This window comes from Ahaetulla prasina, chromosome 2 (assembly GCF_028640845.1).
Source record: "Ahaetulla prasina isolate Xishuangbanna chromosome 2, ASM2864084v1, whole genome shotgun sequence".
NCBI lineage: Eukaryota > Metazoa > Chordata > Lepidosauria > Squamata > Colubridae > Ahaetulla > Ahaetulla prasina.
The window spans coordinates 281,083,835-281,098,757 of record NC_080540.1 but is presented as its reverse complement, the minus strand read 5'-3'; the positions used below and the strand labels follow the sequence as shown (position 1 = coordinate 281,098,757).

The 14,923-nt window shown below is 40.5% G+C and overlaps 1 protein-coding gene across 3 annotated transcripts in view; it reads right to left on the bottom strand.

Annotated features, from left to right (window-relative positions):
* NPR3 (natriuretic peptide receptor 3) overlaps positions 1-14,923 on the bottom strand; it is a 94,657-nt gene that overhangs the window by 56,745 nt on the left and 22,989 nt on the right. For all 3 annotated transcript variants that reach the window (XM_058170202.1, XM_058170204.1, XM_058170203.1), the window contains exon 3: positions 13,646-13,812. In XM_058170202.1, the coding sequence (XP_058026185.1) occupies positions 13,646-13,812 (167 nt within the window). The remainder of the gene's footprint in view (positions 1-13,645; positions 13,813-14,923) is intronic.

Sequence of the window (14,923 nt, the reverse complement as noted above, 5' to 3'; positions counted from 1 at the left end):
CGCAGGGGAGAAAACCCCCGCACCGGAGCACTCCACCACGCCACCGATATTCCCTTCCCTTCTCCTCCTCAATTCTACTCCGTGCCCTGTTCACCACCAGGCTGCCGCCCGTATAAATCCAATGCCCCGTGTCACGGGCACAGCGCCCAGGCGACGACCAAAATAATGGCCGCGCCTGTGGCCTCGAACCCCGCCAAGCCTAGGACGCGCCAGCATCGGGTCCCCACAGTCCTGTATGTCGGCTGGGAGACCCTGGCGAGCCGTCTGCGCGGCAGGTGTCCTTTTCGAACACCTGGCCCCTGAGGGCCTCGGCGGTGGCCGGATTCGGCGCTGGAGGCAGGAGAAACCTTCCAGACGTCCGTTGCCACTGGATACCGGAAGTCGTCCCCACCTTTGTCAATGGGTCAGAGACAGAAACTCACTCCCCCCACCTTTATCAATGGGCCAGAGACAGAAACTCATTCTCCCCACCTTTATCAATGGGACCTCATCTGCAATACAATAGGACCCACCTAGCAACAAGTCCCACCAGGCCCAAGGTTGACTCAGCCTTCCATCCTTTATAAGGTAGGTAAAATGAGGACCCAGATTGTTGGGGGGCAATAAGTTGACTTTGTATATAGTATACAAATGGATGAAGACTATTGCTTGACATAGTGTAAGCCACTCTGAGTCTTCAGAGAAGGGCGGGATATAAATGCAAAAAAACAAAAAACAACAACAACAAAAAAACAGAAACTCACATGACACCTGGGAAGATTACATCAGCCAGCAAGGCTAGCTAACAACCCCACCCCCTGGGAGTCTGACAACCAATCAGGATACTCTTCTTGTGCCCCAGGAAATTCAAAGCTCAGAGCTCAAAGCAGGCGGTGCACAACAGCTTCCCTTCCCTTTTCTGTTCAGGAACTCAAGCCATGTGATCCTGACCACCATTAAACCATCTTTCCAAGCAGTCTCCATGTTTCCAGTGTCTTTTTCCTCACTTGGAACTGAACCCAGATAGATATTTCTTCCAACATCACTTAACAACTGTGGCAAGAAAGGTAGTAAGATGGTGCAAAATTCACTTAAACAACTGTCTCACTTCACAACGGACATTTTGGACTCAATTGTGGTCGTAAGTCAAGGATCACCTGTACCCACTATGCTGTTACAGAACTCATAGTAAAATGGCTCTGAAAGGTATTAAATTAATCAGTGGTCAGCACTGATTGTATTGAAGGGTGGTTCTACCCTTGGAAAGTTGCTGAAAAGAGCTTAAAAGCGCACTGAACACAATATAACGTGGGAAAGTATATTTTTAGATGGAGCACAAAAACAAGCTTTTAAGTCACTTTGATGGCAATTGAGGGACTAGTAGATAATGATGTACTTCAGAAACAGTCATCAGTCTATTCCAGTCTATTCCAGTGAGAAGGCAACCAGCTAGTGTGGATAAGTCAGTTTTTGTTTTAAAATAAACAAAATATCAATGGACAAAGAAACACCAATAGCTTTATAACAGAATACAAAAAAACCCAGACCCACATTATTATCTTCACTATTGAAAAACATGCAATACCTCTGGCTTAACTGTTCTAAAGATGTCAACAAAGAAAACTCCTGTGGATTTTAATGACTGCAGGGTCAAATCTCAAATTTATAATTATCAGTAGATTGGTTCACTCAGCAATACCTAAATTACCATGAAAAATTCTTTTCGTCTTCATGAGTTTAAAGCTCATTTTGACTTGCTTCCTCCCCTTTCTCTTGCTCCCACTCAGACAATTAGAAAAAAACCACTCCAGATACTGAATGGACCCATTCACTTGGACAAATTACCCCCTTAGCAACAGTCTTTTTAAATTTTCTTTCTTTTCACTTCTGATGCATTCAAATGAGGACACAAAGACCTGCCTGTCATGAATGGGAGACTTGGACATTTGGGGGAAAGGCTAGTGCAGCACACCCTACTGAACACGTTAGGTTTTAGTGTTTTCTTTCAGCGGTTTTACAGATACAATTTCACCCTTATTTTGCAGCTCCCATCTCTAGACCAATCAAATTCCAATAATACTAAACTCTCTTTCTGTACATGGGAAAAGAGATAGATAGCCAGAGAGGAAAATAAAAGATAAAGGGAGTGGAGAGTTTGGCGTGAAAAATCACTGATCAGCTCACCAGCTTGCAAATTTTGGTGGTCATCCATCCAGCTGTTTTAGGCAGTTAATCCAATGTTGCTTCAGAAAAATGTCAGTTTTGTCCTTTTTCATGGAGGAATAATTGGTTCATTATTTTTTTTTTTAAAGAGCATCGGATATAAAATTCTCATTATTTTGATTCGCTATTTTTGAGAATAAAGTAATTTAATAAAAGGATGCTGTTCACTGTCCCTGGCACTGAGGAATAAGAATTGATCTTTACCAGTGGTGGGATTCAGCCAGTTCGCACCACTTCGGGAGAACCGGTTGTTAACTTTCTGAGCAGTTTGGCAAACTGGTTGTTGGAATAAATCATTAGAGCAGAGAACTGGTTGTTAAATTACTTGAATCCCACCGCTGATCTTTACCAAGCAACTTATTTCTCCATCCCAAAAACAGTGTTAAATTAGTTAATTCCATTAGCTTTAAATGAGGATGGAAAACAAGCTATGGATTGCCTGCTAACCTCAGAAGGCCAAATAGCCAAGGTTATAAAACCATCCCAGCTCAGTATATTGAGTCATAAATAAAAGGACCATTTATTAAGTCCAACCCCTTGAAACCAGTAACAGAGGCGGCATTAAAAACTTTGAAAAAGTAAAGCCTAAGCCAATTTTTTTGCAAAAGTTCAGAATTATTTAATAAAAAGCAGGCTGTGCCTGAACTTGAGCAGAAAAACAATTTTGGCCAATCAGATATGACAGCATCTGTTCTTGTCCTGGATTGCCTTACTTTTTACGCACATTGTTCATTGTAAAATAAAAATGGGATCCCCATAAACCGTTTCTTTGCTATTTATCACATTCTGGATACCAGTTGTAAAAATACTTCTAACTTTAAAAAGGGAGAGCTGGCAGGTTGCTTGTAAAAGTATTTACTATACTGTTTTCTGGCCCCACTATTGGCCCCACCAGCACTCATAGAAAACAATAAATGGCCAGTGGTTTCAGCCAGCACTTTCTCAGCCTACTTGAAGAGAAACTATTAATAACTCCAATGATAAGAAGCTTCCTGAGAATAAGGAGTTTGTTTACTTTGTGGATAATGGGTGTCATAAGACTTGGCTTGGCAATCATGGCAACCATTCTGTAAATAATTATAACAGAATCTTAGAATAACAGGTTGGAAGGGACCTGGGAGTTCTTCTAGTTGAACTGAGGCATGAAACCCTATACCATTTCAGACAAGTGGTTGTCTAATCTCTTCTTAAAAACCTCCAGTGACGGAGCACTTACAATTTCTGAAGGCAAGCCATTCCACTGATTGTTCTCACTGTCAGGAAATTTCTCCTTAGTTCTAAGTTGATTCTCTTGATTATCCTTCCAGGTATCCATTTTGTGACAGCCTCTTCTCAAAGTTCTAAATACTCCAAAGAAGATTGCCAACCCTTGTTATTTAATTGTGTTAGGAATAACACAATTAAGGGGGGAAAGCTCTCCCCCCTTTTTTACTATTTAACATGTCAGCTAATACTCCTGAGGCCTTAAATAGCAGCATTACATAATGAAGAACAAATTTGGGGAAGTACTTTTACTTCCCAACAGTCTAACATTTTTAATTCACCAAATTAACCCATTTTCTGGGTTCACACAACATAATGACCCAAGGTTATCAAATGGACGGAGTTCTTATAATATTTAAATTCCATTGGACTCAACATGTTATGCAGAAACAACTGATAGATCTTTTAAATCACCATCTTAATGGATCTAACCAATATCTGGTGAGATTCAAATATCTTCCCAATGTTTTATTTCACTTGCAGAAGACACTGCACTTTATCAGCAATAAATATATACATCTTTCTTAATATGAAAAAAGAGAAAGAAAGAAAGAAAGAAAGAAAGAAAGAAAGAAAGAAAGAGAAAGAAAGAAAACAAAAGAAGAAAAACAATTGGCTATTTCCATTTCAATTAAAATCTCTGTGTTGTTATATCTTCTATTCAGATGGCTCTTTAAATCTGTGTATTAAAAACCTCTCAAATTATAACGGCACAATTGGCACAAATAATCTGGAGGAAATCAGATTTAGTTTTGTTATCGTTCCATTTCTCAGCAAAACAATAAGACCTTCTAAAACAAAAGCCATGTGACTTAGGCCAGATTCTTTAAATAAATGAAATATCTATTATGAAACTGCCTTCTTGGGAATTAACTGTTGCACTACAAGTAGATATAACATTTGAGGCTAACTTTTTAAAATAGACAGTAATTTTAGGAGCAAAGACTAGAGTGGTAAAACGATAGTTCATTATTAACTGATGAAAATGTAGATCTAGTTGCTAACTAGACGGGCTCTTAATCCAGGATACCTTTGAATAAGTCTGGTGGCTCAGACTGCTAAGACAGTCTGTTATTAACACAGCTGCTTGCAATTACTGCAGGTTCAAGTCCCTCCAGGCCCAAGGTTGACTCAGCCTTCCATCCTTTATAAGGTAGGTAAAATGAGGACCCAGATTGTTGGGGGCAATAAGTTGACTTTGTATATAATATACAAATGGATGAAGACTATTGCTTAACATAGTGTAAGCTGCCCTGAGTCTTCGGAGAAGGGCGGGATATAAATGCAAATAAAAAAAAAGTAAATTAAACAACACTGTTATAGGAATTAATATTATCATCCAGAATATGAGACAATCATATACCTGTTCAACTTCCAATATGATATATATTTTCATCTGATGACAGTGATAGCCTTCATTCTAATCATAATTATGCATTAGAACTGGAACAAATCTGACTTTAAAAATTGTACACCCAGAATCTAATTTTCTAGAACACTGTCTCTAATCTTATTGGCCTTTCTTGAGCAACTGAAATACAAAAATTAACTTCATTGCAGAAAGGTTGAGCTGGAATGAATGAGATTTGATGTAGACAGACCTTGACTTACAACTGAGCATTCGAAGTTACCTCGTACTTCCTTTGGGTACTTACAAATTGGTTCCAATGACCACTCCCCCGGTCACATGACTGCACATCAGGCATCTGGCAACTAGCCCCACACTTGCAAAATCAAGTCAGTCATAAGGATGACCTGTTTTATGACGGTCATGACTTAGATGGGCAATTGTGGGTTACAGTTACCTGTATCCTTTCTCATGAATGAAACAAAGTGTACATTTCTTTCACATTGGTAATCAATTTGCCAGGACAAGACAGGCTGTGTCACAGTTCATGGTTTTGTGAAGAGCAGTCTCTAGTACGGCCAATGGTGAGGGGTGCATCAGCTACAGGACAGCAATCCTAATTCCTGGTTTAGGTAACAGTTCCCCTCGCACATATGTGCTAGTCGTTCCCGACACTAGGGGGCAGTGCTCATCTCTGTTTCTAAGCCGAGGAGCTAGCGCTATCTGAAGACGTCTCCGTGGTCATGTGGCTGGCATGACTAAACGCCAAAGGCGCACAGAACTTTGTTACCTTCCCACCAAAGGCGGTTGCTATTTTTCTACTTGCATTTTTTACATGCTTTCGAACTGCTAGGTTGGCAGAACCTGGGACAAGTAACGGGAGCTCACTCAGTTAGGCAGCACTAGGGACTTGAACCGCTGAACTGCCAATCTTTTGATTGACAAGCTCAGCATCTTAATCACTGAGCCACCGCATCCCCTTAATTCCTGGTTTATCTTTACCTAAATCTTAAACATATATGAGACTATGGTGAAGCTGCCATCATCTAAAGATGAAGTAGGGACATACAGTAAGCAGAGAGGATAAAAGCTAGGAATCTCAATAATTGCTATTCTGGCACTCCCAGATGTGGTCATTAAGTGATCATGCGGGTTGTTAAGCAGAGATCTGGAGGGGGGAAAAAGAACACTTCCAAACAATGGGGCCCGGTTGCAAGATGGTATAAGGTGCACCTGACAGCAGCTGGAGAACAACACCTTGTAGAACAGCTGGAGAACAACACAAAGGTAAGTGAAACGTGTGCTGGGATGAGGAGAAGTAGTTAAGGATCAAGTTGAGGCCTTCAGGGCCCAGGCAGCTTTGGCCAGGTGAGATGTTGGAGAGAGATTGGCAAGTCGGGACACTTGGAGTGCTTTTGCAGCTGGTATAAGGGCAGGCAGATTGTCAAGTGCCTGAATTTTGATCACATGTCTGCGAGGATGGTGCAACGGCCATTATGTCAGCAGGGGTCGTAACTCCTCTTGTTCAGCAGTGTTGTAATTTTGAACAATTGCTGAATCAGCAGTTGTAATTTGAGAACTACCTGTACGATGTTTGAAAGAGACCATGCAGGCAGCTTGGGTTAGAGTCAAACGTCTCTACTCGTTTGGGCATTGTTCCATTTTAAAACCAAGATTTTTAGGGTCAAGGCCCCCAAAATGTAGGCACCAAAACATGGAAGAAGTGCCATAAATCAATTTCCCATGACTCTTTTTTCAAGATATAAGACATAATAATAGAACACAGTATTGAACACAGTAATAGAACACAGACTGATGCAATTTTATCACTTTTGCAGTGTTTGTTAAGCATATGCCGTGATCATAAAGCAAACCCATGGTTTGCAATCAGCCAGTTTTGTTGAATACCAGAGGGAAATGTCAGTTTTCAGCCAAAAACAGTCATAAAACAGTCATGTGACCACAGGTATGCTGCAAATAGCTGTAAATCCGAATCAGTTGCAAAGCATCCAAAATGCTCTTGTGGGAGGGAAGGTCTGATTGTCAAAACTTCAAATCCATATGGTAAGTCCGCCCAGGTAGGTCCATTGTAACTTTGATCAATAGCTAAATGACTGGTCATAAGTCAAGGACTACTTGTAGTCTATTATAATCCATTTCAATTTAGCACACATCCAGACAATTTTGCAAGTCTACTATGCACATCTATATGCAAAAATTCCATTATCTACTTGTAGATGCTCTTCGGGGGTTTTGGGCCACGGTTCCCATAATTTCTTGCTAGCTGGATCTCATAGGAGCTGCTATTAAGTTTCGAGACAGAGCAAGATAAAGTTCATGGTTTCAACAATTTCAGCGGAATGAGGAAATGGGATTCGCCTTATGTTTAGGGTGTCGTCTGTCATAAACTCTGGAGATCCAGATGGAGACAAAGACCCCCAGCAAATATTTATAACATGTATAATGTTCAACGTTCATCTTCTGTCTGCTGTTAGTTGACTGACAAAGCAGGGATAACATGGGGAGATTGATACAAGAAGCCTCCTTCACAGGGAGCTAAAAACAGGTATCTACTCTAATTGCAGCTGAGATCGGCTTTACATTTGCTTAACATAGGACTACAGTGTTCCTATTCTGCATACAAGCAAAGGACATTCTGAGAACTGTGCCAGTCAGAAAAATATGTTAATGTCAAGATTTGACTACCCCACAATCTGTGGTCTGATGAAAGAGTAATAATAAGGTATTGGCCAAATGGCTATATTTGCGGGGGGGAAAAACTTGCTTGATTTTTCTTTAGAAGGCACAGTGGCAATTGGGAAGCATGCCCTCTTAGGGATCTCAGTTAAATTGACCTCAGTATTCCAACTCTAAATCTGACACCAAGCCTTCTAATCACACTTATTTGAATCACAGTTTGTGCAAACTGTTTTTAGAATCAAGGCGAGGCTTGTTAATTGTTTGTACCATAATAATTTGTTTGTGTCCTGCCTTGACCTAATTACTTTCATCCCTTGTTTCATGTGCCATTGAGGGCTATAACTTGGAGACTGAGGGCATTTATACTGTATTCCAGCCCAGAGTCATTTCATTATGAGACATTATTTATTTATTCAATAAATAAATAAGTACATTCTGCCTTTCCCCAACCTGGTCTTGCATCAGATGTCTTGAAACATTAACCTCCAGAAAAGTCAAAGAGTAACTTGGGTAGGATTTCTGAGAAATTTGGATCTAACACACCTGGAAGACTTCAAGTGAAGGAATGTTGCAGCGCAGATATTTAAAGTACTAATACAGGTATTGACATGCCTGTAGGTAATAGTTTACTTATAATAGTTATTTTATTCGGTGTGGACTTACCACTTAGCACAATGGAGCTGAAAACAAAATTATATACAACATACAGCAGCATCACAAAAAATATAATAATGTAAGACAGGGGTCTCCAGCCTTGCCAATTTTAAGACTTGTGGACTCCAACTCCCAGAATTCCTCAGCCAGCTTGGGAGTTGGAGTCCATAAGTCTTAAAGTTGCTAAGGTTGGAGACCCCTGATGTAAGACACTTTCTTATTTAATATAATAAAATAAAAATAAACAATTTTCATGCTAGTGGAGCTACACAGATAGTTGTTGGCTTGCGACGATGGGTACTTATATCTAGTGTCAGGGCTCCAAGCAATACACCCATAGCAAATAGAACTCCGAGGCAGGATAATTCCTCAAAGAACAGTTTTATTTGGTATATCATATTGGCACAGGCTGGTGAAAACCGACTGAATGTTCCCATGGTTTTCACCTAATTAAAAGTAGAAGTTTTTCCCCTTCCCCAACCAGTCAGTCATATGGTCCAATCAAGGTATTGTCCGGTTGCCTGATAACTTCACTCCTCCTCTCTCTGACCACCTATGGGAATGTCCTTGGTTCCCAGGAGAAAGTATTTTGTTTTGGCTACAAACTCTAGCTATCTCTATTTCCCCCTCCTCCCACCTCAGCTCCAGTGTGGCAAAACTGAAGCCTCAAAATGGCCTCTGTCAGGTCAACTTCAGGGTTGACACCTGGTTCCAAACTTCCAGCAGCCACTCCCCTCCTGTGACCACATGGCTATATTTTAGGTGCTTGGCATTTTCAGCCATTTTCAGCATCTTGTGGTCAGACAATTTTACAATGTCTTTGCTGAACACCGGCAGCAAACTTTACTTCTGTTTTTCAGCAAAACCAGTCAGTGAACCGTTGGTTTGGTTAACGACTTTGGTGATTGTGGCTTTTGCTTAATGATTGCAGCCTTTGTTTAACAACTGCTGCAAGAAAGGTCGTAAAATTGGGTGGTCGCAGGGATGGCCCATTTTACAACCGTCATGAGTTATGGCCTTCATGGGTAGGCTCCATTAGAATCATAGATTGAGGCATATCTGTAGTATCAATCTAGAGCAAGCTGTCAAACTTGCAGCCTGCGGGCCAGATGCGTCATGTGCTGGCCATGCCCCTGCCCGGTTTAGCGAAGGGGGCAAAAATCCTGATATGTCACGTGACATATACAGCATTGTATAGTAGATGGCTTTCACTGCTTTATGAATGAAGGCAAATATACATGTCCCAGGATAATGTGACAAGATAATAAGGGGCGTGCATAAGAGCACAAAAGTGCCTACCGTTCCTGTCCTATTGTTCCCTTCATTATATCAAATTAATATAGTTGATGCATATTTTTTACTTATATATATATATTTTTTCTTCAAGTTATGTTGTTTTATCTATGATAATTGTTTGTGTATACTGTTGTGACAAAAAGAAATTAAAAAAAAATGTTTATTGCTTTAATCTGAATTGTTAGATGTGGGATTCCAAAGTGCCATTTTTCTCTTTCTGTAAAAATTATAGGTCGATTCATTTCAAGGTTCCTTTTTCTACCAGTTTGGGTACTAAACTGTACTAGATACTAGATCCTAACAGCTGATACTAGATCCTAACAGCAGCTAGAAAAACAAGATCTAATTGAAGCCCCATTTTTAAGAAGCACGTCCTAAATGGCCAGTTCTGTCTCTATACAAACACTAATGTCTCTGGCTGAGAGGCAGGAAAAAGAAAACTCTTTTTCTTGTTTGCTAAGAAAGACTCAGGAGAAAGAGTCACAGTTCCTGGAGTAGCTTTTAGATTCTCATTGGATCCAATAAAACCCAGATTGTTTTATTGAAAAAGAAAGGGAGGGGGCGGATTTGAAAGGTTACAAGTGAAAGTGATTTGCATTTGAGGAGCATCAGAAATACACAGATATACTGTGTCAGAGTAATCTTTTGTGTAGTCTACATAAAGTGGTTTTTACTTCCAAGTGATTTTTTCTACTATCGGCAAATGAAAGACTTCCAAGGGGGCCATTCCATGGCTGCCATCAAACTTTACATCTGAAGAAGCTCAAAAGCAGGGGTGGAATTCAGCTGGTTTGCACCCATTTGGGTGAACCTGATGTTAATTTTAATCTGGTTCACTAAATCGGTTGTTCCAAGGACTGCCTGACCCCACCCACCCTGCCCTATCCCTCCCAGGAGTCTCCACGCCGCCCATTTTGGATGGCAGGTAAGTGCAGGGTGTGTGCGGGGGCTCTGGGAGGGCGAAAAACAGGCCTACCCCCAGAAACAGGCTTGTTTCCGGCCTCCAGAGAGCCTCCGGTGCCCAGGGGAGGCCATTCAATAAAAATTGAATAAATAATAATAATAATAATTTTCGCCCTCCTGGAGGCTTGAGGAAAGCCTCTGGAGCCTGGGGAGGGCAAAAAATGGGCCTACTGGAAGTACCAGAAGTCCAGAAACGGGCCCATTTCTGGCCTCTGGAGGGCGTGCAAAGCGAACCGGTTGTTACAACCGGTGAATCCCACCACTGCTCAAAAGATATTATAATCATTGGGAATGTGAAATAACAGGGATCACATCTCAATATCTTTTGAATATGCAAAAACTCTGATATGGATATTGTTTTAAAATCTCAGCCACCTTCTTTCTCATACAGTATATTTGGGAGATCAAATACAAAGCCAGGGTAAAGCAATGTTAATTACAGCACACTTCTAGTCTTCTAATAACAAAAATGAGAACAGATTTAATTTTTGATATTTGAAATCTGTTATTTATTGAAGTAGTCTTTAAACTGCTTACCAATTATGTGACATCAAGTACCACCACATTAACAACCACATTAACAGAGTTTGTTCAGGACAATCTAATCCTTCAGATCTTCAAATGATGCACCCTCTGTCACTGCTATCGAGTCGATTATTTACTAAATGACTATCTAAAAATATACCGTGTTTCCCGGAAAATAAGTCTTATATTTTTTTGAACCCTGAAATAAGCGCTTGGCCTTATTGCCATGCGCTCAAAACCCGATTGGGGATGTCTTATTTTGGGGAAAACAGGGTATTTATCATACATGGGTGCCATTTATTACATTTTATTGCACTCCACTACTGAATAATAATAAAAATACATTTAAATCCATAAATATGAATCTACCATCCTTATTCTTATTAAATTTAAGCCATAGGAGCTAAGATGGGACCTGGTCCAATGTATGAAGGGTATGAAGGGATGTAACTTCACAAAGCTAATCAAGCAGTAAATTACCCAATATATAATGCTCTATTTCAGGGGTGTCAAACTCAAGGCCCGCGGGGTGCTTAGATCTGGCCTGTGAGGCCGCCCTGGAAACAGCAAAGGACTGGGTCGTGGCGCCTCTGCCAGTGAAAACAAAGCTCAGGGGGGCCTCATGCAGGGTCCCCGGGCTCCGTTTTCGGCTGCTATGGCCTCGTGCTGCCCTCTACCAATGAAAACAGAGTTCAGGGGGCCACACCCATTTTTGCTGGCAGAGCGCTGCAGGACGCTGTCCCAGCCAAAAATGAAACCTACGGTGGCTGCCCGGGCCACCACATCGAGTGATATCAAGCTGTCCACGCCCACCTGTCCACGTCCACCTTGGCCCCCTGAGGTCAAACAGAATCCTGATGCAACCCTCAATGAAATAGAGTTTGACACCCCTGCTCTAGTTTCATGAACACAAGAGGAGCTCCAATAATGCATAGAACCTGTAGAAGCTATTAAATGGTGGAAATATCTAGTTGACTTTGAGCTCGTAACCCTACTATATCAAGTAAAGTTAGCACTTGCATAAGAACTCCAGGTAATTCTAAAGTTGTAAGCTAGGCTGAGTAGCTAAAAGAAATATCCCCAAAGAATGAAATGGTAAATACGGTAACTTCCACATTGTTGGTAAGAAAACTATGTGGATGCTTCCATCACATCATCTGGAATTCAGCTTGACTTCAAGTAGATTTCCCTTTTTCACATCATACATTGTCTACTAATCTGCCATGAGAAACATTTTTGTGTGCTATCTACTAAAATAATTTTACATTACACTGTAATATTGATTTATTAAAATCTTATTTCTATTCATCTGAAATAACCATTTCTTTTCGGTAAGTATCTCTTTTCCACTTAAACATGTAACTTACAGTAACTCATCATTTTCTTCAAGCTCTAATTTCCTTCCATGGCTCTACCACATATTCTACATAGCACTCTTAAGTAAGTGATTTTAAGGTTATGCACTTGGCTTCCCATCTTTTGCTTTGAGTTCCTAATAGCCAATTCCTACTGACCTTGCTCACATATTGTATTAAGGCATGGCTAACATATCTATCGAGATTCTCAGTCATCCAGGTCATGGTTGTTTCAAAGGTGCTTTTTCAAAAGGAAATTAGACTTTGTTTTCTTCTTGAAGACATTTCACTTCTCATTCAAAAAGCTTCATCCAGAACCAATAAAGCTTTTTGGACGAGAAGCAAAACATCTTCAAGGAAAAACAAAGGAAGTCCAGTTGCCTTTGAAAAAGCACCTTTGAGACATGGTTAACAGGAATACATCACAACTATCTCAGTTCAGGGAACACATTAAAACACAAAGAAGCAAATCACACTGTAACTTAGCATGATGTATGAACTCACCAGTGTCTTCCTGGAGAGTAAAACGGTTCTCCCGTACTACTAGATAGCTACAGAATCTACTTCATTGTTGTTTTACTATATTGCTAAGGTCCATCAATGAATGCCTGATCCTAAAGGCACACTTTTAAGTTTTTGATTTACATCTATGTACAGAAGATCAAAACTAATTGGAATTCATGTTCCATTTGCATAAAAATCTATTCATGGATACTCCAAGTTATATTTTTAAAAAACAAACAAACAAACATTACAATGATAACGTAAATGAAGAGGAAACGTTTTGTTGCTTCTCTTGTAAAAGCACCAGAAATCATAAATCTCTGTCAATTCATTGCAAACCAGCCCAAAACATCTCCCTTGAAACTTAGCGCATTTGAGGTAAGTTTCTCCCCTATGATTTATGTTCTGGCACAGGTTCTTCAGTGACTACTGAGAAGTTTGAAGATGTATCTGGAGACATGTGTCCCAAGTAAATTTGGTAACGCTGGAGTTTAAAAACAAACAGAACCAAATGGAACTAGAAAAGCACTAAGGGTTATGGACTCTACCCCTTCATGACTCTACCCCTTAGAAGTCCCATTTCTAGAAAATAAATGAAAATAAATTTTATTTATTTATTAAATTTCTATGTCACCTCATCTCACTGACAACAGCGACTCTATTGAAAATGACTGTGAACAAACAAATAGCAATCTTCTACAGCAAGGATACTAATAGAAGATTCTGGGAACACTCAAGGTATTTTGATTCAGTTTAGAAAAGACCTCACTGTCACCCGATTTAATTTAAGTAGTATTTTAGAGATGCTAAAATCCTGATGCTCTTAGGTACTTACATAATCATCATGATGGATTCCTTGTTTCTGAACAGAACTTTTCATTTCCATAGCAAACTTTTCAAACTCGGGTTTCAATGTCCTTAGTAGTGTGACTGTCTGGAGGGATGAGTAAGCTTGCTTTGCTTCAAGATCATATTTGTCTCCTCTCCTCCATGAACCATTCCCTAAGGGAGAAATAAAAATATTTACAATTTCAAACCAGGTACTGTGTTTTCCCATGTGTTGCTTTGCTTAGCAAGAAATACGTGATAACACAATGTATACTGGGAAATGCTAGGAGGCTCATTTCAGATTATTTATTTATTTATTTATTTATTAAATTTTTATACCGCCCTTCTCCCGAAGGACTCAGGGTGGTGTACAGCCAAAATAAAAACAAAATATATACAATTTAAAACAACATTTAAAAAGAGCAAATTTTAAAGGCTGATTATTAAAATTTAAATTTAAAAATTTAAAAATATTAAGAATACCCAATTAAAATTCATCACTAATTATGCCAGTCCCGCTTTAATGAATAAATATGTTTTGAGCTCACGACGGAAGGTCCGAAGATCAGGCACTTGATGCAGGCCAGGGGGAAGTTCGTTCCAGAGCGTCACTGCCCCTGCAGAGAAGGCCCTACTCCTGGGGGCCGCCAGCCGACACTGTTTGGCGGACGGCACCCTGAGGAGACCTTCTCTGTGAGAGCGTACGGGTCGGTGGGAGGCTTGGATTTGCTCCAAGTGAATTTCTGCAGGTGGTAAAGAAGATGGGACCATTTTAGGGTCCCCAGGGAGTGTTCCCTGCAGCCACACAGAGAATCAGAGGTGGTATTCAGCCGGTTCGGACCGGTTCAGGTGAACCGGTAGTGGTGATCTGTCCACCTGCCCATCTGCAATCCTGTCCTCTATCGCTGTGTTTTTAACGGCACACACGTGTGTGGACGGCACATACAAGAGAATTGCTGTGTTGTTAGATGTTGCATGCATGTGTGGATGGTGCATGTGAGCAAATTGCCGTGTTTTGTGACACCGCATGTATGTGCAGATGGCACGTGCACGAGCGAAACGAGTGTGTGCGCACGCTCACATTTCCGGTGCTGGGCAAACCGGTTGCTACAGTATGTGAAGACCACCTCTGCGAAGAATCCATTCATAAAGACACTTTCTGCACAAATAAACTCTAGAATACAGATAGTCCTTGACTTACAACCACAATTGGGACTAGAAACTCCATTGCTAAGCAAGGCAACTGTTAAGTGACTCATGCTGATTTTACCTTGCCTGGATTTTG